General features: G+C 39.6%; 1 protein-coding gene across 9 annotated transcripts in view; it reads right to left on the minus strand.

The window, feature by feature from the left end:
• TUB (TUB bipartite transcription factor) overlaps window positions 1-25715 on the minus strand; it is a 120001-nt gene that overhangs the window by 35404 nt on the left and 58882 nt on the right. For 6 of the 9 annotated variants that reach the window (XM_071762483.1, XM_071762484.1, XM_071762487.1 and 3 more), the window contains exons 2-4: window positions 10930-10981; window positions 9386-9548; window positions 151-285 (exon numbers count right to left, since the gene is read on the minus strand). In XM_071762483.1, coding sequence (XP_071618584.1) covers window positions 151-285; window positions 9386-9548; window positions 10930-10981 — 350 coding nt within the window. The remainder of the gene's footprint in view (window positions 1-150; window positions 286-9385; window positions 9549-10929; window positions 10982-25715) is intronic. The other 3 variants (XM_071762490.1, XM_071762491.1, XM_071762489.1) reach the window with 1 other exon arrangement.

Consider the following 25715-nt stretch of genomic DNA (forward strand, 5'->3'; position numbering starts at 1 on the left):
CTGATAAGACCAAATCAACCCCATCGTCCAACCTCATAAAAATATCAAGAGATTACTTTTAGGCAGTTTTCAGAAATCCAAAGAAATTAAAAAAGAGCAAAGTATTTTGCAGTCAATTCAACAAGTGCCATTCAGCTGCATGCAGCTAACCTTTGTGTTTCCCTTTTTTCTCCTTTCTGGTGCTGCCAGGCTGACAGCTTGCAGCTCCTGCCTTGGTTTTTTTAGTTGGTTTCGGAGCTTGGGCATCCACTACCACCTTTACATCTTCCTGTTCCGCCTCCTGCACTGCTTGAGAGATTCAGGGTACCCCACCAAAAAGAAAAACAGAGAGAGGAGAGAGAGAAACAGAGAGAGAGAGAAGAGAGAACGAATTGAGAAATCTGTGAGGGCATAAAAGAGTAAGCAGACACGGCCGAGTTTATTTTGTATTTCAGATAATTCATGCAGAGAGTCAAAGAAATGAGAATTTGCAAAGCTTCAGTAAAAACCTGAAAGCATTAGGTAAGCTGTGATATATTTCCTAACTTTCTTCCCTTTGTAGCTCCTAACTTTCAGACCAAAAGTGACATCAGAATATTCATGTGCTGCTGAGCTATTGTAGGAACCTCTTCTCCTCATAGTAGAGCTCCTCCAAACTGATTGTCAACAGTGGCAGCATGAAGGCAGAAAAAATTTATTTAGACTTTTTAGAGACCATGTGTAAAGCTGCATCCTAGCCCTGAAAACAAGCAATAACCAGAAAGTTATTTCCAAAACACATCTTGCACAATTGTTTATAACAGAGTATGGTGAGTAGGATGGCCATGCAATTTATGGTGAAACTTTACCCACACTGAAATTAAAAACTCCTCCTACTAGCATACACAAGGTAATTAATTCCTTAGAAGTCTGAACATAATATGCATGGCATAAACTGCATGTCAGCATAATTCATGCAATATTAGTTGTTTTCAAAGTAAAAGGAGGCTTTATCATTTTCTAAAAGCCTGACACACTTTGAGGTCAATATTTGAATTTGTGAAAGCAAACACAAAATAACTCTTTGTTCTGGTGAGGCCAAGCCTTAAAGGGAAAAAATACTGAGTTTAAAAAGGCATAAAAGCAATTACCCTTGTAAGATGCATGAAGAAATCATCAAAATTCACACCCCAAACAAAACAAGTTGCAGGTGAGCACTAAGAGATTTTGGTGCCAGCTGTTGGTCACTTTAATTGCTGAGCCCCACCACCTTCTGGTGCTTACTGGGGCTTATATCTCAGCACAGGAACACCCTGTCACTTGGGGTCTCTCCCTTTCTTTTTCCCCAAAATTAAAGTGCTTTCTTTAAAAGAATAAAAGCCCACTAAGGAGCCTTACTGAAAAGAACTGGTTGCCCCTAAAATTACATTAAATATATCCTAACCAACTTAACACCCAGAAGACCAAAGGATTTTCAGTGACATGCCAGTAGTCTCTCCTTGGAGGGGGAAATTTTCCCTAGGTGTGTGAGGCAACTTTCTCATTCACCAGGTCCTTCATGCAAAACAAAAGCAACACAAACACCATGCAGATGCTCAGAGGAGTAAGATGAAAAAGATTTAGCCATGTCTGTGCATGTTACAAGCCCACAGGTACCCTTCCCAGCACAGCAATCAGTTATGAGTATTATTATATTCACAATACATTGAGAATCTAAGGAGCTCAATTAACACTTGCTCCTCTCATTAAAAAAAGGAAGAGTTCACATTTTATAGAGAATATACATTAGATTAGTATATTATTATTAGGGGTGACTAAAAGCCCAAAGAAACAGATTGTCATTGCCCACCTCCTCTTCCTCTTCCTGTCCTTATCACACACTGATCACAAGATTGCAGTATAAAGGAGCACTGGAAAGCAGTAAGACATAACCAAAGGACTAAAGTGCATAGGACACCAAGGAAAATGGCACATAAAATCAGTACCTGTGTCCTATTTCCACAAGTATGGCAGCCTCAGACTAAGTAAGGAATCAAACAGTCCCCACTCCACATTCTTTAATTAGGTGTGATTTGCTAACCCAGCAATCTGTCCTATATTCATAGCTCAATCTCTTTTTTAAAAGCTACAGTGTGTTCTTTCCATTGTTTTAAAAATGATACTCCATATTATAATTAAATTCAATACTTTACAAATGACCTATATTAAACAACCAGACAGTTCTCCAAATCCTTTTATATATGGCCAATATTCATTCAGTCAGCTGAATCTTCATTTACTTGGTCCAAAGCAACAATTAATCAGCAAAAGATGAAACATTGTGACACTGTTAATTGAAAAATTAAAGACACATCTTCACTACCTTGTCAGCTATCCTTTGATCTAACAAGTAAAAGCCTGAAGCTGAATTACTTTTATCTCACAACTCTCAGCAAGTACAGTGATGAAGCTCCAAGGATAGCACTGGAAATATTTTCATTGCCTCACTCTATAAAGGCAGAGAACAAGATTTGAGCCCAGGAGCCATTTTGAGTGTGTGGGGCAAAAGGGGCTGTCTGGGGCAAAAGGGACTTTCAGACATCAGTGATGAAGGCTGCAAAGTAAGATTTAAATGTGCAGATACTGCAGCTGGCTTCACAACAGGAACTGGCACAGAATTTCCTGTTTCTAAAGGATGCTTTTCAGAGAGTTAACACTACATTTAAAGCACTACCCCTAAAATAAATTCAAACCCAAAATCCCATCTCCACCCCAAAACCCCACCATCTTATTTGTAGTTGTTGATTATTCAGCAAATAGCAGACCTCAGCTCAGGCTCCTCTGCTCACTAATGTTTGCTCTTTTGGCCACAAATAGCAGAGAAATTCCACAGTTTTGCTACTGCCTGTACAAATGCAGTTTGGGACAGCACAGTGTCCCAGGGGACTTGACTACCTACTGGCAGGTAAGCCCAGGGCACACACAGATCTTCCCCAACAGATTTAGATGTGGAGCAAAGTGAAAAACAAAATACATGCTCTTCACAGTGCTTCCTCCTGCCCTGGAGAGTTCCAAGAACAACCATTTCTAATACTTTCTATATTATTATGCAGCATGTAGAGCTTTGAACTTCCTGAACCAGCTGTGTGGAGAGGAAGGGATAATTGAGCAATCTGTAGAAGCAATGGTTATCCACAAACATGTAGTCAGGGGATCAAGAGTTCTCCCCTCTGCCCTCTATTACAGGATCAGTTAGGAACAGTCTGACAAGAATTTCCCTTCTTGGTAGGATGGGAGCCTCAAGAAAACCTCTCACCTGCTTTCTCCACAGATTTTAGATATTCTCAAAACGATTTACAGTTCCCCACAAGAAAGCCTGAATAAGGAAAAGGAATAAACTGGCCTCTCCAGACAACATTCGCTGATATGGCAACTTGATTTTGCCCTAAGTTGGATTTTAAAGAGTTAAAAACAATAATGGTACCACAGGACACACACATTAATAACCTCAATGCAGGTTCAAAGGGATGCAGTTTCAAAGACTGTCACTCAAAAATGCCTTAATTTCAATACCAAAAGGCACTTAGGCAACTTTGAATATCCCTATTGATAGTTATATTAACCAATAGGAGATTACTCCCCAAATTATTAAAATCTTCATCTAAAAACACCCCAGAGATTTTCCCTTATTAATTTCTACTAGAATTATTTCTTTGTACTAGATTTTGCATTTAAACAAGACAAAATGGAGACACATGTGTTGTAAGACAGAATTCTAAAGAGCAAATAATGCTGGACTCTCAGATCTGGTGTTTCATTCTTACTTGGATTCATAAGTTGTATGAAATAGTTCTGAGATAAATGGCAAGATTTCTAATGAAACAATTACATGATTTTAATTTTAGTATTTTTCATTCATGTTCATCAAATCAAGAACTGACTACTAACCTCAATACAATATTATAAAAAATACTTTTGCAGAGACAGGAAAGAACAGAGGTTCCAGTGTTAATTCAGGATCAAGGAACAACCACAAATATTCTATCAGCATAGTATAAGGTGACTGTAGCAGGACTTGCATCACAGCAGAGAAGGACATTGTCCTGGCTTTGCCTTGCATTACCAGTGCTCAAACTGCTTAGAGTTCTGATTTTTTTTTTTAATACTTGCATGACCATTTTGCTTTATATGAGTACTTGCACACTCTTATGATCCTAGGAGAAGAAAAAAAACCAAAAACATCCATGAATCATAACTTAGCAATCCTCATCACATGAAAATGCCATATGCTAAAAAAAAAGCAGTTTTGATCAGTACATTATGCGAAGAATTAAGTGAGTGAAAAGAAAAATCACAATTTTTTTTTAACTGGATACATTAAAAATTTCTGTAGTCTGTAAGGAAAACACCTTAAGTAGAAAGAGGCTGAACCAGATGATGAGGTACGTGAAGTAAATCATTACCTCAACTGTATAAAGCCAATATAGGGAAAGCTAAAAATATCGACAAAAAAAACCATGCCAGGATGGTTGAGGACAGTAAGAAATTACATCATTATTTTGTGTATCAGGGCCCTGATGGCACAAGTAGCCTTTAAATGCCCTGGCAAACCTCCCTGGGGGCTTCTACCCACACACAGCCCCTGGACTCTATCTCAGCCCAGGCCATGCCCAGATGTGGTGCTGCCCAGGGTGTCTCCTGGGAGGAGCCTGGCACTGGCCCCATCTCCTTCCAAGCAATGGTAAGCAATTGTCTCTGAACTTCCTTCTCAAATCTTTCCATACCAAGAACCACAAAAAGGCCTCTAAACCACTTGCTAACGCTCTCTGGCCATTGCTGCTGGGTTACCTTGTTTATTTTGGAAATGTACTGGCACAGCAAGGGCTGCTAATAAATCAAAAAGTTGCTTTAAAGAATGAAGGTGAAGAGACAGTGGCTGAAAGGGAGACTTCAGAATATATGCTTATTGGAAGTTAAGTATTTTGCCCACATGATACTTGGAGTGCTGCCTGATCTCTCAGTATTAATAGTCTTGTGCACAGAACATTCCTTGCTATCTTCAAAAAATTAAACTGATACTTTCACATTTCAAGGTCAGCAGAAAGCAGTGCTGGTAAGACAAGGTTTTGATGAGCATGCAAATATATATTTTTTTAAAATGAGTGTTTAACTGGTGTCATCTTACGAAGCTGACAGCTTGATAGCCATCAGAAAACTCTCTCAACATTCATGGTAAGGGAGCAGAATGACACATCAAATTTAACAATCCAGACCTATGACTTGTCATCAGGAGTCTGTTCAACACACCACAGAGCCATTACATCTTGCTGTGCTGCCAAATGTCAAAGAAAGAAAGAAAGAAAGAAATTTTGCAGTTTTGCACATGGTTGATCTAAATCTCTAAATTGGAAGTTGCCATGAAAAATACTCTGGGAGTATCTAATTGAAAACATTTTTAATTTCAAGTCTGTAAAAAAAAAAAAAAAAAAAAAGAAAAAGCCACAGCTGCAATGAAGTATGGTAATATTAATGAAAGCATATCTGGCACTCATTCAAATCGCTGCCTTCCTCAGTGCTGTGAAAAGAAAAATAGCTCCCCAATGGAAATGAACCATTTTCACAGAAGTAAAATTATTCTCTGTAAAAATGGGCTTTCATCATTTGCATTTAATGTAATTAAATAATGTAATAAAATCATTGCAGTAACTAGTGTCGTTCTGCATGCTACTTGGCTCCAGAAATGCTCAATTTGCAATCCAGATTAAAAAGAACTGTACCCAGAGCAGAATTCTGCAATGTCATATCAGGCTAAAATGTTTGTTCAGGTTTTCAACAAACTTCAGAAAGTAATTGGTGTCGAGATACATGAAAACAACCTGTAGATGTGACTGGGGGTCTTTGCAGAATGGCAGACAGAATTTAATAAAAACTTTAAACAAAGAAGTAGTAGTATGTCCTTATGAAGGACACTGAATCAAAACTAAAAGAATGCAAGAAAGAGAAGATAGAGCAATTTGTAAGTGGTCTCTCCTACAAAGAAGGATTAAATTTATTCCAGGGAATACATGATCTGTTGTCTTTTATATGCAATTAATCTTAATATAAATACAAAATCTTATTGATGCTTATTTTTCTATTTATAATTATGACATAGCAAAGAAGTTGCATTTGGTACTGCAGGAGAGAGAGACATTATTTGTAACAGTAACTACTGGAGCCAGACATGAAGGAAGTTAATGAAAAGATGCCTATTGCTTGAAAAGGCAGACAGACTTCAGGGTCTAACCTACAAATGCCATCCCAAAACCATATATTACTTCCACAAAACTACTTCTGCTACTGTGCCTGTGCTCCTAGACATCCAGATCATAGAACAGGAGGTTCTGGTCCCATGAAATGTATCCCAATAGTCATTGCCAAGTAACAAAAGCAATTTCCTGCATGCTTGGTTCTACTTGATGTACAGATGGGTTACCTGACCTGCAGTTACCCCTGGCTACTGTGTGACCTCAAACTGACCACTAATGGGCCAGAGGGCCAAGGATTCATTCTGCCTTGGGCTACCCTGTTCCCACTTAACACTTCTGGTGTTATTATTCAATTTATGCCAGCAACCAAAATATTTTTTAAAGGTATACTACATACAAGTAATTTACAAGCTACAGGATCTGAAAAAAATCACCTCTGAGTGAAACAGGGGCAAGAACTAAGGAAAAAAGCCATCTGGAGATGTGTGGATGGTGAATTCTGCAGAGTCCCTTACACAGTGGAAGGGCACCCACCTCCTTCAAAGTCTCATGGCATCCAGAGGAATTGCTAGTAACACTTGGCAAGGAACAATGATACTACTTCATCCTACCAACATATCACCTTGCTGCTTTGAAGACACCTAGGAAAAAAGTATGGTGATCCTGGCAATCCACCTCTTTATTCCATAGAGACAGGCTTTCAGCAGAGCCATTTCATTATTTATTAAAATAACAAAAAAGAAACTCAGAAGATCCCTGCACTTGCTCCTCTTCATGCTAAACTGAACTGGTACCAGCATCTTCAACCCTGATCAACACAGGTGTAGAAAAGCCACAACTGTATTATCCCCTTTGGGAGCTGCCCCAGATGAACTGTCACACACCCTTTATTAATATTCCTCCATCCTACTGCATCTTAAATTTACCTGCAGTTCCCTTTAGCTCCAAGCTAGATAAAGCAAGATACACCTGCAGCCACAGGACTTGTAGCAATCATGCTGCAATCCCCTGCAGAGGTTCCAAAGCAGCCAAGGGCTCCTTTAAATGGAAAAATTTATGCTCAGCTAACTAGTGAAATACACTGTTCCAGCGTACCCACCTACAAACAGATCACCAGGCTGATGTTCTATTCTAGAACAAAAACATCTTTGACTTTTTACTCCACACACTGATAATTATTCTGGAATGAAACGAGTTTTTATTCCAGAGCAGAGTTGCCCATCAGGGAACCATTGCAGCACATATAACTGCATCAGAATAAGCTATAGCAGGGCATGAAAGAAAATTTCCCAGTGCAGAAAGCCTAACATCTAAGAATTGCTGAGATGCTGTCTTTGACCTACTTTGCTCAAAGTACCATAGAGATATCTCCTCACAGGCATCCAATTATTTGTTGAAATCAACAAGCACTTTTGTGCAACACAGAATTAGTACACGGGAAAAAAAGAGAGTAGAGGAGAATGGTAGGTGGAAAGAAGTGTTCTTTGAGTAGCATTTGCAGTACAGGAATTGATTTCACAAACATGCTCATCCAGGCAATGTAGTTCATTCAGCAGCACATCAAGTTCCATCAAAGAGTCATTCTTAACTTAAAATCAGCATGCCCATAACAGAAACAAATGAACGGAAAAGAGCAGAATAGTTCTTTAGAAACAGCCCAGCTGTCTCATGCATCCGACCCTCCCACATACAAATGTTTTCATTGACAGGAAAAACAGAGCCAACCCTGATGTTGAATCCCATAGTTAAAAATGGCCATCAAAACCTATCTATATAACATGCAAAAGTGGTCACTAAGTATATTCCCAGAGAAGACCACAACAAAAAAAGGACACTTCTGGAGTTCTTATGGTATTTTCAAATGCAATGTCCCTAACAAAGGATTTTACATGGCTATAAAACCCTCTACAAGGTAATTAAATACTCCTAAACTGGCTTTTGCTAACTGCAAAGTTTATTACAATGACAGCTGTCTCCAGGGATTAAAAAACTCTGGGCTGAATATGAGAAACATTGCTATTTTTTTTTTGCTTATCTGACCTTGTGAAATCCTGAAGGGGTCTGAGAGAAAAATTTAGAACACACTGATTTAGGGATACCAGGTGGTTTGGTTTTGTCTTTTTTCCCAGAAGTAAAGTCACAAAGGCATCTTAGATTTCAGGTCTTAGAGGTTAAACCTTAAGTACTCTGCCACCTAGGAGCATTCCCAAGCTGAAAGCAGCAATCTGCATTCCCACTGTCAGTAGATTTCAGCTCATGTCTTCTACTCTCTTTTTTCATTGTACCAACTCTGTGTAGCACACACCCATCAATAGTCAGGGAAAGAAGCCTTTTTCTACTGAGGCTTATGAATCCCTTGTGAATCAAATTTGACTTAACATTCTGCAAGAGAAGAAAATATGAAAATTACTGTTCTCTATAACTCTTGGAGGTGTTAGCAACCTGGAATAAGATCCACAGGAGACACAATATTGAACAGGGGTTACCCAAGCTCCTGTCTTCAAAATTCTGAGAAAATGTATGCACCTGCCCTCACCAGGGCCAGTGAGCATTGGCCACATGAGAACAGAACTAAGTAACAACGGATTTCCTTGAGATTTGCTTCTGATTATGAAATTCTTTGATGCACAAAAACAGCATTAAATTTTTTTTCCTTATGGCTGTGATACCTGAAGCAGCTCTGTTTCTTCTGGATTCTGTAATCTTTAATGAGAAAGCATAAACCATGTTGTACAAGCTTGAAATGTTCTTCTCTACCTACGCACCTCTTTCAATGAACCTTGCAGAAAAAGAGTATCTTTCAAATTATTCTATTCAAACTTAGCTGAAACCAGTTAACGGGTTTAAAAATTACCATTAACACTGTCAGGCTAAAGCAAAATTATATATGGAGGAATACACAGAATGGAACAGAATGAGCTTTACTTCAGTAGGAACCAAGACACTTGAATATTCATGGCAGAAAGGACAAACTACTCTCTGTTTCCCAAAGCACTAAAGAGGCAGCTATTTCCCTCCCTCCTGTCAGGCTAGCATTGCAAGCCCTGATGTTTTTATCCCGAAATATAAGTGAAGAATATCATCCATTTACTAAAATACCAGAATCAACCACCTTTGTTCTCATTAGCATAAACATAGCATGGAGAGCAAAATACTAGCACTTGCAGTAACCATGCATGCAATAGATCATATCCATATACCATGATATATGGTGCTGCTGTTGCTGTTAAGATACGATTCAACCAGCGGCGCTTGTTCTTCCGACTGTTTCATTCTGCGTGTTCTCGTGCGACTGTCCACGTTGGACTGAACCATTAATGGCTCCTGGCGCTTTTTTTTCTGCTTCTGTTCTAGCAATGCTCGCTGAGGAAAACACAAAGAACAGCGTCTGTTACTGGACTCCAAGGAGCAGCAATCTGTGGTGAAAAACAGTGGGTATTGTTACACCTTCCCCAGTTTTCCAGTGGCAGCTGTTGGTAAGTGGGATATGGGGATATCAGGTTATAGGAAATCTTTCAAAAAAAAAAATTGCAACCAATCCACTGCTAAAACACCGTCTGCTGAAAATGGCAAATAATTAAAATAGATCTTTCTGAGCAGTCTACCAGCTGTCAGAGCTTGCTTGGAAATAACCCTTGGGAATGCAACAGTGTGAAAGTACTGGCTGTGAAGCTGTGAAGCAATGGGAGGGTAAGCAAGGGCACGAAGCAGAGATGCCAGTTTATGTCTCTGTAAATTAAAAGCAGGTAATCTGCAAACTAGAATCAAGTGACAATGCTGGACAGCAGCCTAATTTAACAACTGTACAAGATGAACTTTAATTAAATACTTGAATTTCTCAGCTACACCTGCTGAAACCTAAAACTTTCAGCATCCAATGACACCATAGGCACATCTTTCTTTGAGCCTTCTTCCACAACATTAGAGAGCTGGACTGATAATTTTATTTATCTATTGCCTTACCATTCCCAGTGATGTTTTGCTTTTAGAAAGGAGATGGACTAAAACTGAAAAACAAGTGTAGAACACCTCAACAGTACTTCAATCAGACTCTAATACAGCATCATGATATAAATATAAAGCATTTGCATTTGAAAATGAGATGCTGGTAGACATGCAAGGTGATAAAAAAGTGGGAAAAGAAATGCAATTTCTTTTCAAAAAATAAAATTAAACTCACAAGGTCTAACTCTAATCATGATAAAGTTTTGTGAAAAAGCAACCAAGGAAAAATCTAGGGAAACGTGGAAACCACAAACCCCATTAAAACTTGATGGCAAAATTCCCTGAGATTTCATGACAGAGAGTCTGAATCCCTTTCTTATACAAGTCATGTAGGAATACAGTAGCAAAATAGGCAACATAGCAAACAGTGCCACCAGTTTACAGCCAAAAAGACCAAATCCATGGAACAAAAGGAAGACATTGTGTAAAACCTGTGTTGGCTGGTATGTCTGCCACAACCTCTTGTCCTTTCTGGTCCATCAAAGGGGTAACAAATACATTTTAAGTCAACTCAAACCAAGACCAAGGCAGTAAAAGTAAGAATCATTCAAACACCAGTCATAAGAAAAATTTAAATGCAAGTTAAACTTCTAAGTAAACTTTAATGTCCAGACCTCTCTTGCATGCCCTAATCAGAGGATGCACTCTGATTTCTATCAACTGCCAGGTAAATGTCAGCTATTTTGTTACTCCAAGATCTCAACTTCACAGAGCAAATAGATCCCCTCCAAAATCTTACCTGTCTGTCAAGCTTCTGCTGACGCAGGCTGCTCCCCTCATCATCCAGAACACTGGAAAGACAAGGAGTACATAATTGGAACAAATGTATCACTCAAAACAACACCCAACACCAATCATTGGAGCAAATTCCTGCAGGAGTTATCCATAGAAAACTCTCAGTATGTTCTATGGAAGTTTACCCACCCTGAGCTGCAAAAGTTGGCTCAAGAGAATTTAAATGCAGTCCATGAAAACCCGAAAACTCTGTTTCACATTAACTTCAATAGAAATACACATTCCAGCAGTTCCCAAGGAAATGCAAAGTCCATAGTCTACACCTTGTTTTCTTCTTCACTGTCATCTAATGCAAAACCTCAAAGTGTACAGCAACAAGGGTTGATTGAGATTTGCATATAAAGCATAGAAAAGGTAAGGAGCATAAGAGAGCTGCTTAGCAACTCAGCAGAACTTGAAATTACATCAGGAAAATTAACTGTCTAATCTTCTGCACTCTGGAAATCAGAATTTATTCCTGAATATTTGAAAAGTCACATTGATTGCTGTGCCCTTCAACTTTCAGAGCCTGGCAAGACAAACAGTATTGTGCACTGCTATGTTTCTGTCTGCTGATTATTGCTACTTGGGAGATTAACTCCTGGAAATTCAATAATTTTCATTATTAGATGTTAAAAACTAATTAGATGTTAAAAACTATTTTTGTGGAGCATTTCACTGAACTACAAACTGCACTTTATTTTTCTGGAGAACAAAGGTCTCTTTTGTAAGAACATTATGGTTAAACATTGAATGCAGGTAATTAAATCTTTTAAACTTTAATATATCATCTACAAGGAAAATAATTTTATAGAAGAAAAAAATAGCCTCTTACAAGTAGCATTCATTTTCTCTTAAAACATTTTCATACCAGTAGCCCCCTTTTTTATAATCACCCTCAAGAATCAAAAAAAGCAAAAAAGAAACCATGCAGGACAAACAAACCTGAATTTTGACCTACAAATAACCTAATTGTATTGCAATAGAAATTTCATTAAAAATTTAACTTCCTATGTTTTATTATATACCCTTTAGGAGACAGTAACATAATAGTAGAGTTATTAGAGCTAATAAAGGCATCCAGAATGCCACCTTTCCAATGCCAGCTGTATCAAAGCTTCATAATTAAGCATTATTGGTAGCATCATCCTCTTATAATTTATACTCAGGCTACACATTACAAAAAGCTGATATTCCGCAGAATGAAACTATGCTGGACAAGTACTATGAAATTCCATATTCTCTTGTAGAGGTAATGCATTTACACATAGTTCACAAAAGAGTATCAAAGATAAAAACTCTCACTCTCACAAGAATGTTCTGCTTTACAAGTATCCTTTGTTTGATACATTACAGAAACAAGTTATAAAAAGAAGACTTACATTCCTCCATGGTATAGAGAATCAGGGTTTTTTCAAGTGTTTCACTACCCCTGCAATACATATTAGCTCTATTGCTTGGAAAGTAAAACCACCCAAATGGATACATTTGGACAAACAATTGAGGAAAAGATGTCCAAGTATAAAGTTTTAAGTTTAATGGCCCTGAACAAATCTTCCTCGTTTAAGACAGCACTTGAAAAAGGCCTAACCCATGTAATAATGCTAATACAGACCACTAAGAACTGTGCAGGCAGCCATGGATATGCAGCAGAGAGGTCAAGAGCCACTATTGCTCCAGCCCACCAGTCATTTGCAGAGCTATAGAGAAACCTCTGAGCTCTTCTCCACTTCTACTTTATAAATCAGACTGTGTTGACTCCATCAGATATGTTAAATGAGCTATATATATGCATCTCAGAGATTCCCATAAATCACCAGTTCAGTAATTATCTTTATGTGAATATAATGGTTTGGAGCATTACGCTGCACTGGCTATAATTCTAAATTCTCCATCACAGACAAGGTGTCTAAGCAACATCACAGCAAACAGCAGTCTGAAGACATGGGTAGTCTGTACTGATTAACACTAAAACAACTCTCCATATTGCCCTTCTACTGCAAGATGTTGTCTTTCAAGCCTCTGAACATATGCAATCAAAGCTGACACCAAAAGCAGCATGCCTTGAAAATCAGCTGACAGCCTTGTCTGGAACTTCCAGGTCCTTCATTGTCCCACTCTGTATGTCATGAAGCTCTGGGTTGTTTCTACAATCCTTTTGAAAATATGCATTAACTACAAGCATTGCATTATTTAAGCCATAACATTTAACAACTACAACAGAACTCCCCCTTTCTTCAATGATACCAAGATTCAGTAGAACAGGATCAGCTATTTCAGTAATTCTTTCCCCCTCCAGACTACTGGACTTGGACTAGAATGCCTTATTCCCACTAGGTAGATACAACACTCTTTTGAATCCTTTACAGTTTAAAAAAGGCCATAAAAGTAATCTCATTACTATGAAATCCTGTTTTAAAATACCATTTTCACTGTTACTCAATCCAAGTGGCAGCGAAAAGCTGCAGCTCTGTCTTTTCTTCATGTCTAAATATTTATTACACAAATCCAAATTAAAAGAGGATCCAACTTAGCCTAGATTTTCTTCTGCTGGAATTGCAAAGCACTCTGGTCCAATACTGTGCATTTTGTTAATATTTTCTAAAGGACCAGTGGACCTTGGAGTTGCTGATTAGCAACCAGTATTTCAGATTCTCTGATTTTCAGTGGAAGAACTCTCCTGAGAATGGTTGACTCCTTAGGTTTTCTATTAAGAAACATCAGATTTTTAATAAAGAAATAAATAAATGGGTAGGTTGGTGAAAGAATGAATAAATAAATAAATAGAAATACTAAGCTTTGTTTCCATGCCAATTCCATCTGGCCCTCACTCTTGCTGCTTTCAAACCCATCTGCAGCCCACCCTGTGATGTGATTGTGTAACCACCACTGACCCTTTTCCCACACTTCAGTGAAACCTTGCAAAAAGCTTTAGCAGGTGATCTTGCCACAGTGCCTGTCAGTCCATGCACTCTGACAGATGCTCCAGGGTCCAAGAGCTGATATCGAGAACCTCCCCTGTTCTTTTTCAGGAAAAAACAAGTCTAGCAGTAGAAACATAGCCTTTGCCCTTCAAAAAGAACAGAAATCTCAGAATCACAGAATTATTGAGTCTGGAAAAGATCTCTGAGGTCATTCAGTTCAGCCTATGACCTAACACCACCACATCAGCCAGACCATGGCACTAAGTGCCACATCTGCCTTTCCTTAAACACTTCCATGGACGGTGACTCCACCACTTCCCTGGGCAGTCCATCATTACATGAAGCTCCACAATTTACTTCTGAGATGAACAGAAGCAGGAGCTTCTTTAAATCATCGTCTTGCTACATTTTACTGCAATTCCACATGGGCTGATTGTGATTTAAGTAAAATCAGAAAAGCCTTAATTCAAATAACACATTTCACAGCAAGTACTTCACCTTTACCCTTTGAACGTGCAAATTTCTGGCATTTCATCAGGACGTTGCAATACAAAATAACGAGCAAGAAATGCTTTCAATTGGAATGTGCAAGATGCATATAGCCACTGATTTTATTTATTTATTAATATAAAAGGTCTGCCATTGTAAAGCAGCTCTATTGTTTCTGCCTGAAAATGAATCAATGTTTTTGTTCCTTCCTGACAGTTCTTCATAAAGCAACATTTTTCATAACAAAACCTTTTTTTTTTCCAGGACAAAAGTCAAAGATCACATCTATTACATCTCTGCAGCCCAGCACTAACTGCACTGAGAAGTGTTCCTGTTCAAACAAGCAAACATGTGTACTACCACTACACTTTCATACACTGCTTCAAAGTGTCACCCTCTTGTTTTCTCTTTCTGCTCCTTCATTATAACACTTCCCTTACATCAAAAATCAAAAATTCTACATGAAATCAGGGACTTTTGAACAAGTGAAATGAATAGTCAGGGATACCTGAAACAACCAGTTCACATAATAAAAATACGACAAATTGGATAAGAAACCAGAAGCAATGAAAAATTAAAGATATTTTCATCTTGAATTTCTTCTGCCTGAATACCAACTGCAACTCCAAAGCAATGGATGATCAAACCAGATAAAAAGCAAAAAAAAAAATTACATCATATCAGACTAATCCTCAAGATCACTCTTATTTTTTCCACACACTCTTGCTGTGAAGCAAGCTGGTATGTTTCTGTGTTGAGAAAAGCAGGTTAGGGGATGTTTTAGGACAACGCCAACTCAAAAGGACATGAATTGGTGTTATGTGCCATTTAAATGTTACAAAGTCTCTAAAAACATATGAAATAAAATTCCTGCAACGAGATAGCACTTGGCTTATTGGATACCATCTGTCATATTCACCCAATTACACTTCTCTATAATCTCTATACTTCCACAAAGTCTCTGTAGTTCCATAAAACCCAACTGCTCTGGATAATGTTACTGTTAAGCCTTTAGGAAGCAGCTTTCCAGCAGCACTGATGAAATGCTACTGTAAAAGCCCATTAACAGGGTCAGAGACCTGCAGGCTGAATTCATGCTCCAAAGGGAATGGCACACAGTTACATTCTTCAAATAGGAGAAATTCAGGCAACTCCTAACCAGTGAAGCCAGCAATCTCTAAAAAGTCCTAACAGCCCCAAGTCCCCCCATAAAATAAGATCAGCTCCTGCATGAATGCCGTATGCTGAGTTCAGCTCTTCAGAGAACAGCTCTTCTCAGACACACACCCTAATCAAAGACTGTAAAATGAAACAAACCACTCTGAAAGACTCTGAGGGCTCCCCTCATGCTAGGAAACATCAGGGTTTTCTGACCCCAGAGCAGCTGGTCAGTCACCTGAGTTAAATGAGGAAATTCTTTCCTCAGCCTGGCCATCTTCTTCTCTGAGGAGCAGCCCAAGGACATTCAATCTTAGTTTGATCTTCTCCAGCGAGCAGCAGAAGCTCTTGGGTTTGTCCCATGCAAGTTCATACATCAGGGAGGGTGACACCCTGCCACAACAGGTACACCCATCAGTTCCCACCAAACTGACCCTGTGTACAGGCACCACAACTGCTGCAGGGGTGCAGGCTGCATTTCTTCAGGGGAAATAAAATTGTTTCACTGTGACTCTCCCAGAGCACATAAAAGGATCCCTGTCCAGGGGAACAGCACTGCTTCCCCTGCCTGTGCAGCTTTTCTGAAGACCCTTAGAAAGACTAAAAGAGATAAAGCAAAAGGGTAGTGGGAAAAAATGGCAGGAATATGAACACAGCTATTTGTGTCTGAATTCTAAGCACCAAGTCAGCTGCAAAACGCCAGAAGATGCAGAGGATTACACTGTGTCAGTGATCCAAATGGCACTAAAAGTAATGCCTGCAGGGCAGATGGCTGATAGCAGAGACTGAATTTGTAGTTGCACAAATAATTAGAGAACCAAATGCTTTATTTTCTCTCCAAATTCTGGCTGGCAAACTAGCTTAAAAATCAGTAAACGAACAGGACCTTCCTGAATTTTTAGTCCTATTTGCTTCAGTAAAGTTTATCTAACTGTCCACTGCACATTGAGACACTCATGTCTGTCCAACAGTTCTGTTCTGGGGATTAAAAACTAAAACAAAAACTTCTTAGCCCTCTGCATTTTTCCAGTTAGTCAACACAGAATAATACTTTAATACACAGTTAATACTTATCCATCCCTCCCCAGTCATACAATAAGTATTTGCACCTGGGCAAGAGATAACATCTTTATCAGTGACCTGGAGGAGACAACTGAGTGAATCCTTGTCCCATTTGCAGAGATGACAAATTGGGGGGGAACACTCAATATCCCTAGGGGTGTAGCTGCTGCCCAGAAGGGCCCTGACAAGTTGAAGGAATGATTGACAGGGGCTTTGGAGAATTCAACAAGGACAAACACAAAGCCTTGTACCTGGAAAGGAACACACACCTCCAATGACACAATCTGGGGGACCTCCTGGTCAAAGAGGAGCTGGGTTCTTGGTGGACAGTGAGCTGGACATGAGCCAGCAGCATGCCCTGACATCAAAGGCAGCCAACAGTGTCCTGTACTGCCAGGAGCATAGCCATTAGATCAAGGGAAGTGATTAACAAACATGCTTCCTTTCTCTATAATTATAAGACTGCATAAATCAAACAGCATCGTGTTTTAGACCCCCTGGTACAAGAAAGATGTTCATCATGTTGAGCAAGTCCAAAGGAGAGTAACTAATGGCATCTGGGAGCTGGAGCACTTGTCCTGTGAGGAGAGGTTGAGGGACCTGGTCTTGTTCAGACTGGAAAAGGGATGGCTTTGGAGAGACCTAATCACAGTCCTCTAACACCAGGCAGTCCAGAAGGGTTGTTCAGTCTCCATTCTCTCTCACTCTCTCATTCAGACCTAAATGAATAAAGCCCTGGGCAACCTGGTCTGACCTCATAGCTGAATGTGCTTTAGTCAGGACATTGGACTGAAAGACTCCAGAGGTGCCTTCCAGCCTCCAGAAGTCCCTCCCAGATTCTGTGAACAGTGTCCTTGCTTCAGAAGTCATACAGAACTAAAACGTCAGTGTCCTGAATGAGTTGTTTGGAAGATTATAAAAGAAGTTTAACTGAAAGAAAATATAACACCAGGAACACAGAGGCTTTTTTCTTAATTCCACACAGATAGTTTTTAAGTTACACTCCACTCAGATCCTCAGCACGACTACACAATTGTATTTGTGCTCTGTTTTAACCAGCACAGTTCACAAAAATAGATCTTCAATTGTTACAACCTCAGGCATATGTGAAACCAACAGAAATTGTAGAAATCAAGTCTCCAAAAAGTTTTCCTCAGAAGAATATTTAAAAAAAAAAAAAAAAAAAAAATCATCACAACCAGGTAAAAAAATATTGGAGGAGGGGTGTATTACAGGATACACATACACACTCCCATATAAATATACACACACAAAATGAAGCACTGGCCAAGAGCAAACAGTCCTCAAGAGAACAGGAGCCCTCTAGACACTGTAGGTACGCTTTGTACCAACAAGATCCAGCTTTGAGTTCAGTCAGAAAACCGTTATTCACCTTCCAGAAACCAAACTGAAGCACCTGAGAAAAATAAACTACAGTTTAAGACCTGAAATGTCGAAGCTGAAAGCTCTCAGTAAGGATGGTAAAAAGCCAGAAAAAAGAAGATCTAAAGAGAGGAAAAGCAAAATTATTTCCTAAAGCACGTTGCATGTTCTAAATAACCTGAAGTTGTCACTATTGACCTGGAAAGATCAGTTGAACCAATATTTGTACAGATTGATTCTCTGCAGTTACACAGAGGTGAATAAGGCAGCACACAGCAGTGTATTGCAGGTAATGAAAATAACACCTAAGGGAAGAGTGAGGTACTGGGCTACTTCTTGCCCTGCCTCAATATACACAAACTATGAATGTAATGTTAAAAGAAAATCCATGTCCCAAAAGAAGTGAATTTAACAAACATGAATGATGTAGCACAAACACACAGTAGCCTTTGGGTATTACGTGAGCTACACTGAAATTATATTTGAAGTAGATCAATGAGAAGTGCCTGGATAAGAGCAAATTGGGAAGTTATAAAAAAAAAAAAAAAAAAAAAAAAAAAAGTCCTGGCTTGGAAATAGACTACCTGCAATGCAGATGGATCCAGATGACAAATGACATGACTTTCAGGAAGTGCATTTATTGAAAACACATTGCTGCCAGCCACAGGAAAGATCCAGCCCTAGCACTCAGTCTGGTTTCTCTTTTAGTACCAAATTTCAACCAATCTTAGTCATTAAAATAGTTAAACACATGCACAAATGAAAGCAACCCATTAGTGTACAAAGCATCTGACCACAACAAATTGTAAATTCAATTAACAGAAAAACTAGGGAAAAGTATTGTCTGGATAAGGAGATTGCACTCACACAAACACTGCAGAACAAGAGTTCTCTGCCTGGACCTCAGGGGACTATGACAGCTCTTCTGTTCCAGTACTGCTGCAGTGGTAAAAGATGTGACCTAGAACAGACCTCTGTGCTTCTGACAGAGAAAAGACTGTGAAGCACTGTGATCAAGTGAAAACCTGCCCTTGATGGCTCCTTTCCCTTCCTTACACCTCTTCCATGAAACATGGCTCTGTCCAGTTGTCAGCACACTGGACCTATTTTACATCACACAGCATAACCTTCCAAGACACCTGTAAAATGAGATTAACAAGTCTTAACAGCCATTGGAAATACCTTTGTGATGTGAGAATAAAGCATTATAGGTGCAGTAACTAACCTAAAACCAATCCTGGCCTTTGAAATAATAGGATTATTTTGAAGTGCATAACATTATTTTGAAGTGCATTCCAAACAAAACACTGATCCCAACAACAGGGTCAATTCTGCAAATGTTCAGGGAGGCTTCTCCCTGCAGTAGGGATGTAAACACAGGGACACAGTTCAAACACACAGCTCCTGAAAGAGGTGATACCTGTGGTAATTCACTAATGCAGCAACTCAGTCACAGATCTCACTCCCTTTCTGTGTTTAGGACAGGATAGGAAAAAAAGATACAGTTGTAGTTATTGGATTGTTAAAGGAATAGTAAAATTGAACTCTGAATTTATTGAAAAGGTGAAGGAGACTACCTAGTCTCTTTTAAACTCTTTTAACAAACAAAACTAAAGAAAAACACCATAAGAATTACAACTCTGGTAGAAGTTTGAAGTTTTCCTTTTTACAGGTGGCTTTACAGTTTCTATAGAATACAGTTTGAGAGAGAAGACTTGTGTCATTTCCTGATAGATAATAACCTAGAAACAGAGTATTTTGCCACTCTTTCCCCCCACAGATACTATCTTTATAATCCAATCTAGTATCCCTTTGCTGGAACTGGAGAAATCAGGTTTTTCATCTTGGTTTGAGTTCATTCTCTGCAGTCACCTTCTATTCTAAGCAGCAATGAGTGTAATTCTCACTAAGGTTATGCCATTAATCCCTGCACAAAGTGTACTGAAAATTTACACTCAAATGGTATATTTCTGGATACTGGTAGAAATTACAGTTCTCTAGCATCAGATTATAATTATATAGGATTGCAAATTGTACGTTTGTCAGTTCCTCAAAACAAAATGGATAGCAAAATCTGCAATTCTAATGGCTGTTTTCATGCTAAATACAGATATTGAGAACACTGCTCCTCATTTACCAATTAAGATAAAAATTGCTTCCCTTGTCTTTTTTTTCTTTTGTCTTTAGGATTCAGGCATATTATAACACTATGGAAGGACAATGATAAAATAGGAAAAATCTATTAACTACTTATTGAAAGAAAAAAAGAAAAAATAAAAAAGAGAAAGAAAAATAAGAAAGAAAAAAAGAAGAAAAAATAAAGAAAAAAGCAAAAAAGGAAAGTAAAAACTCTCCTTTTTAAAACACAATTCAAATGTTCAGAAGAGTGGGTTTGGTTTCTTTTATTTCTTATTCCCTTCTTTGTTTTTCAAGGAAAGATGAATACTAGTCCTACAATGAATTTCAGTCTGTGGATTCAATCTCTGGAGTTTAAATGAATTTTCAGTACTCAATTATATCGTGAGAAGTCCTCTTTTCTGTGTATTTACAACTTGCCAAAAATAGCTTCAAGATAGAAAGAATAACCAGAAACTAGATTTTTGTAAATGTCACTTTCCACACATGCAAAAAAAGTGCAAATTGTTTCCCATCCCGAATGCTTTAATAACACAACTTGAGAAGTTTCTATAAAACCACCATTATTTCTAACTTCAAACCAGTGCAGCTTTAAGGAGGTATCACTGATGGGAGCCACTTCTTTGTATTTGTTTAGGTATGAGACAGGTCCTGAGGTAATTCAAGATACTCCAGATCTTGGATTTTGCACTTTCCATTTTTCAGCAAAGGAAACCAGCACAATTTCATCTGCTCCAGTGTGTCTTCAAAAGAGTCTAGAGAGAAACCATCTTTGGGTTTGTGCAACTAAACAGATCACAGGTGCTAAGAAGAGATTGTGTTGACAAACAGTACAGAAAAGTCTATCAGCACTTTTTGTGGATACCAGCAGGGTAAAGTACACAAATCAGTTGGCTGGGAAGTTGTCTAAAGCTTGTGTTTAACCTGTAAAGCAAAGGCTGGAAAAGCAAAACCTAAATGGGTTTTATTGCACGAATAGCTGTTCAAGACATCAATAACAGACCATTACAGGAAAGGACTTCCCACCATTCTTCCCATATTTTTTAGTATGTGGCTATTTTTTAATATGTGTTCTATTTTAATTATTCCACTTCACGTGACAGAATGCCTGTTAACAACAATTCCAGCAAAAGGAGACTTTCTTCTGAGAGAAGAGTTCTGCTGCTTACCAGGGACTTACAGTACAAGAAGTACTGACTTTAAGCTGGGAGAAGGTAGATTCAGATTACACATTAGGAAGAAATTCTTCACTAGGAGGTTGGTGAGACACTATAACAGGTTGCCCAAGGAAGGTGAGAATGCCTCTCCCCTAACAGTGTTCAAGGCCAGGCTGGATGGGGCTTGGAGCAATTTGGTCTGGTGGGAGGTGACCCTGCTCATGCAGTGGGGTCAGAACTGGATGATCTTTGAGGTCCCTTCCAGTCCAAACCATTCTGTGACTCTATGCAAAGAAATCTCCACTGGGGACTGATGTGCCACATACAGCTTTGTCAGCAGATACATTTCTAAGCCTGCTAGTTCACTTGCATGAAATATTTTCAATTAAAATGTGAGTAAAATATATATATATATAAATGTGTGGATATAAGACTGGTTGCTGATTTTCTAGAACAGGAAGCAAATCATACAAGTAAAACTGAATTTAAAACATTTAGGTATTTATGTTTTCTTCTCCCACATGAAACATGTCTGCTAATGATACCTTTTGCATAAGAGTACAAGACAGAAAGCAGTGAAGAAATGTATCTCTGGAAGTTTCAAGAATTCTCATTCACAGGGGTTCTGTAATAAAACTTTACAAGAGCACTCAAACTTTAAATTCCTCCACTGACAATTCAGTGCAAGAAAGAGACTTTGTCCGATTGCTTAAGGAAGAAAGACTTGCATGTTAATAACCCCAAAACATTGTGAAGAAGGTTTACTGGGTTCAGTTTTTCCTGTCAACATAGTTCTTATCTAAACTTTGATTTATTACAAACTGACAAGCAGAAAACCCAAATAAATAAAGAAAAAAAAATAACTTGTTTAAGATGCAATAAGGATGGGAGTGGAAGATGAAGAAAGTATAATTCCTTCCCCAATCTTACTAATGAGCTTTTATCCTGGAAAAGCCCCTCTTCAGCTTTATGTGCAGTGTCCCCCCCTCCTGTGCCCCAGGGAGATCTCCTCTGCCTTTCCAACAGCTCCCAGAGCTCCCACAAGGTGCAGCAGGTGAGGGTGAGACACAAGGTGGGCAATGCACCACAGCACCATGGCAAGATGCACCCAGACCACTGAAGAACCTGTCCCACAGAGACACCAGCAGCCACCAGGTTTGTGCCAGGAAAAGGAGACAACGGCAGGAATAAGTGAGTACACATTCTCTCAGATGGAGAAAGCTGCTCCAGGCAAAGCTGGAGACTCCTTTTAACAATATCAGATGTAATTAAGCTGCTTCTGGCACTGTGGGAACATATTTCCAAATGTATTTGAGTAAGGCAGAAACTAAGAGTGAAAATAAGATCTCCCTTTGGGTCTAATCAACACTCGCACACCAGCAGATGGTTTTCTACCCCTCTCAGAAAAATACACATAACTCTATCTTCTGACTTCCTTATTGAATGCTAATTGTCCACTGCACAAATTTGCACATTTTCATAGCTCTCACATTTCAGGGCACAACCCTCAGTCCGTGTTTGCTGCAGGATACAGGGTTACAAGGTGAGCCATTCCAGCCTGCAGGATCATCCACTGGATCTCATTCAGCTCCATTCTATCAGATCAAGAGGGCTCCAATTTCCTGCTCTCTCAGGACTTAGCCAAAGCTGGAATAGGATGTGGAAGACTTCAGCCCAAGAATTATGGACAGAAAGCCACTGACACAAGCAAGCTGGAAATGAATGGGGCAGCAACAGCTTCCTCCATGGGACCCTTTAAAAGGGATAGTGTTGTAACTGCTAACCATGCTGCCCCCCTGGGAGCACTTTTATTTTTTTATTTTCATCAGAAAGGACCTTTAAGATCAAGGCCAACCTTTAACCTAGCACACTACCAAGCCCTGCTCAACTTCAGGACACTTCGTCTTGTTCTATCACGGGTTACCTGGGAGAAGTTACCAACCCCCCCCTCACTGCCATCTCCTTTCAGGTCATTGTAGAGAGCAATAGCATCTGTCCCCAGCCTGTTCTCCAGACTTAACAACCCCAGTTTCTGCAGCCTCTCCTAGAGGTTCTCTAGACCATTCATCAGCTTGGTTGCTTCTCTCTGGACATGTTCCAGCACCTCAATGTCCTTATAGTGAGGGGCCCAGAACCGAACACAGTACTCAAGGTGTGGCCTCACCAGTGCTGAGTACAGGGGCACAATCACCTCCCTGGTCCTGCTGACCACACTGTTTCTGACACAAGCCAGGATGCTGCTGGCCTTCTTGGCCACCTGGGCACACTGCTGGCTCATATCCAGCCAGGTCTCAACCAACATCCCCAGGTCCTTTTCCACCAGGCAGCTTTCCATCCACTCCTCCCCGAGCCTGCAGCATTGCCTGGGGTTGTTGCGACCTAAATGCAGGGTCTGGCACTTGGTCTTGTAAACTTCATACAACTGGCCTCAGCCCACTGGTTCAGCCTGTCCAGGTCCCCCTGCAGGGCCTTTATACCCTCAAGCAGATCAACATTCCCACTCAACCTGGTGTCATCTGCAAACTTACTGAGGGTACACTCAACACACGTGAAGTGAAAGGCAGAATCATACAGAACACCATTTTTATAGCTACAATTTATTGCACTAAGCACTCATGTTTGGCATTATCACTAAGTTCATAGTAAATGCAATATTGCAGAGGTGATTGTAAACTAAAACCCTTTGGGCTGAATTTTCATCACAATGCATGGAGTTACTTTGAGGACTCCTCACACTGTCAATTTGGCATTTTTACAATACATGATGCAATGCAGTGAAAACTTCTATGCCTCCAAAGCATCTTACATTTTTCTTCAGAATAAGCTCATTTTAGATGAGAATGAGCTGTTCTTGCCAAAGAGCACATAAAAACTGCAACGTGTTATATGATGTTTGTCATTTTGACTAGGCAGCACAATAGTCATTTCCTCCCTTCTCTCTTCACCACATTAAATATTTTCAACAAAAGCTTCAGATTTTCAAACAGGCTATTTGATCAGGCTGTGATTGGGAAATAAGACAAGTAGTGAATCAGAGTAACCCTGAACAATGTTGAAAATCCAGCCACAGACTCTTCACACATCCGTATGCAGCATTACATTCCATCCTTTGAAAAGCCTATACCAACCTAATGCTGAAATATTCTGCACATGTTCTTAAATCTGTATATTTTAATGGAATGCAATAATCAATAAACTGAAAGTCCAGCAAGTGGATAGTAATTTCCAATGAGCACAGGACTGGGAAATGTTTTTTCCTTCCAGTACTAATCAGAACAACCTCTATCTTACAAAGTCTCAAGAGTATAGCATTAAATGAATCAATAACAGAAGGTGCCTGAAAATCAAAACAGGAAGAAAAAAGGGGAGGAAAAGGGGAAGGAAAAGGGGAAGAAAAAGGGGAAGGAAAAGGGGAAGGAAAAGGGGAAGGAAAAGGGGAAGGAAAAGGGGAAGGAAAAGGGGAAGGAAAAGGGGAAGGAAAAGGGGAAGGAAAAGGGGAAGGAAAAGGGGAAGGAAAAGGGGAAGGAAAAGGGGAAGGAAAGGGGGAAGGAAAGGGGGAAGGAAAGGGGGAAGGAAAGGGGGAAGGAAAGGGGGAAGGAAAGGGGGAAGGAAAAGGGGAAGGAAAAGGGGAAGGAAAAGGGGAAGGAAAAGGGGAAGGAAAGGGGGAAGGAAAGGGGGAAGGAAAGGGGGAAGGAAAGGGGGAAGGAAAGGGGGAAGGAAAGGGGGAAGGAAAGGGGGAAGGAAAGGGGGAAGGAAAGGGGGAAGGAAAGGGGGAAGGAAAGGGGGAAGGAAAGGGGGAAGAAAAGGGGGAAGAAAAGGGGGAAGAAAAGGGGGAAGAAAAGGGGGAAGAAAAGGGGGAAGAAAAGGGGGAAGAAAAGGGGGAAGGAAAGGGGGAAGGAAAGGGGGAAGGAAAGGGGGAAGGAAAGGGGGAAGGAAAGGGGGAAGGAAAGGGGGAAGGAAAGGGGGAAGGAAAGGGGGAAGGAAAGGAGGAAGGAAAGGGGGAAGGAAAGGGGGAAGGAAAGGGGGAAGGAAAGGGGGAAGGATCGACTTTGAATTTAATTTATATTTCTCCTGTGCTGTTTTCTCTTGATCTTTAAAATCTGTGAGTGATACTTAAGCCCCAAGGAAGTAATTAATACTTTTTCAAGCTGCATCAATAGTGCCTGAGAACTACATTTTATCATTCCTTGTAGTTAACATTTAAAAGGCATCTTCCAGGATGCCTTAAAGTTTTAGCCATCTCATGATGGTTGTGCACTGATGTAATGGCCCATTTTCCCTGCGTATTAATACAGTATTTCATAATTAATATATCTGGCATATCCAAGAAGAATTATCCTAGTATTCTGAAGAGCCAGAATCTAGACTAGATTGTTCATATGTATCTGGTGCTCTTAAGAGCCAAAAATTAACATTCTCGGTTTAGACCAAATAATGAATTT

This window comes from Heliangelus exortis, chromosome 18, assembly GCF_036169615.1.
Source record: "Heliangelus exortis chromosome 18, bHelExo1.hap1, whole genome shotgun sequence".
NCBI classification, from domain to species: Eukaryota; Metazoa; Chordata; class Aves; order Apodiformes; family Trochilidae; genus Heliangelus; species Heliangelus exortis.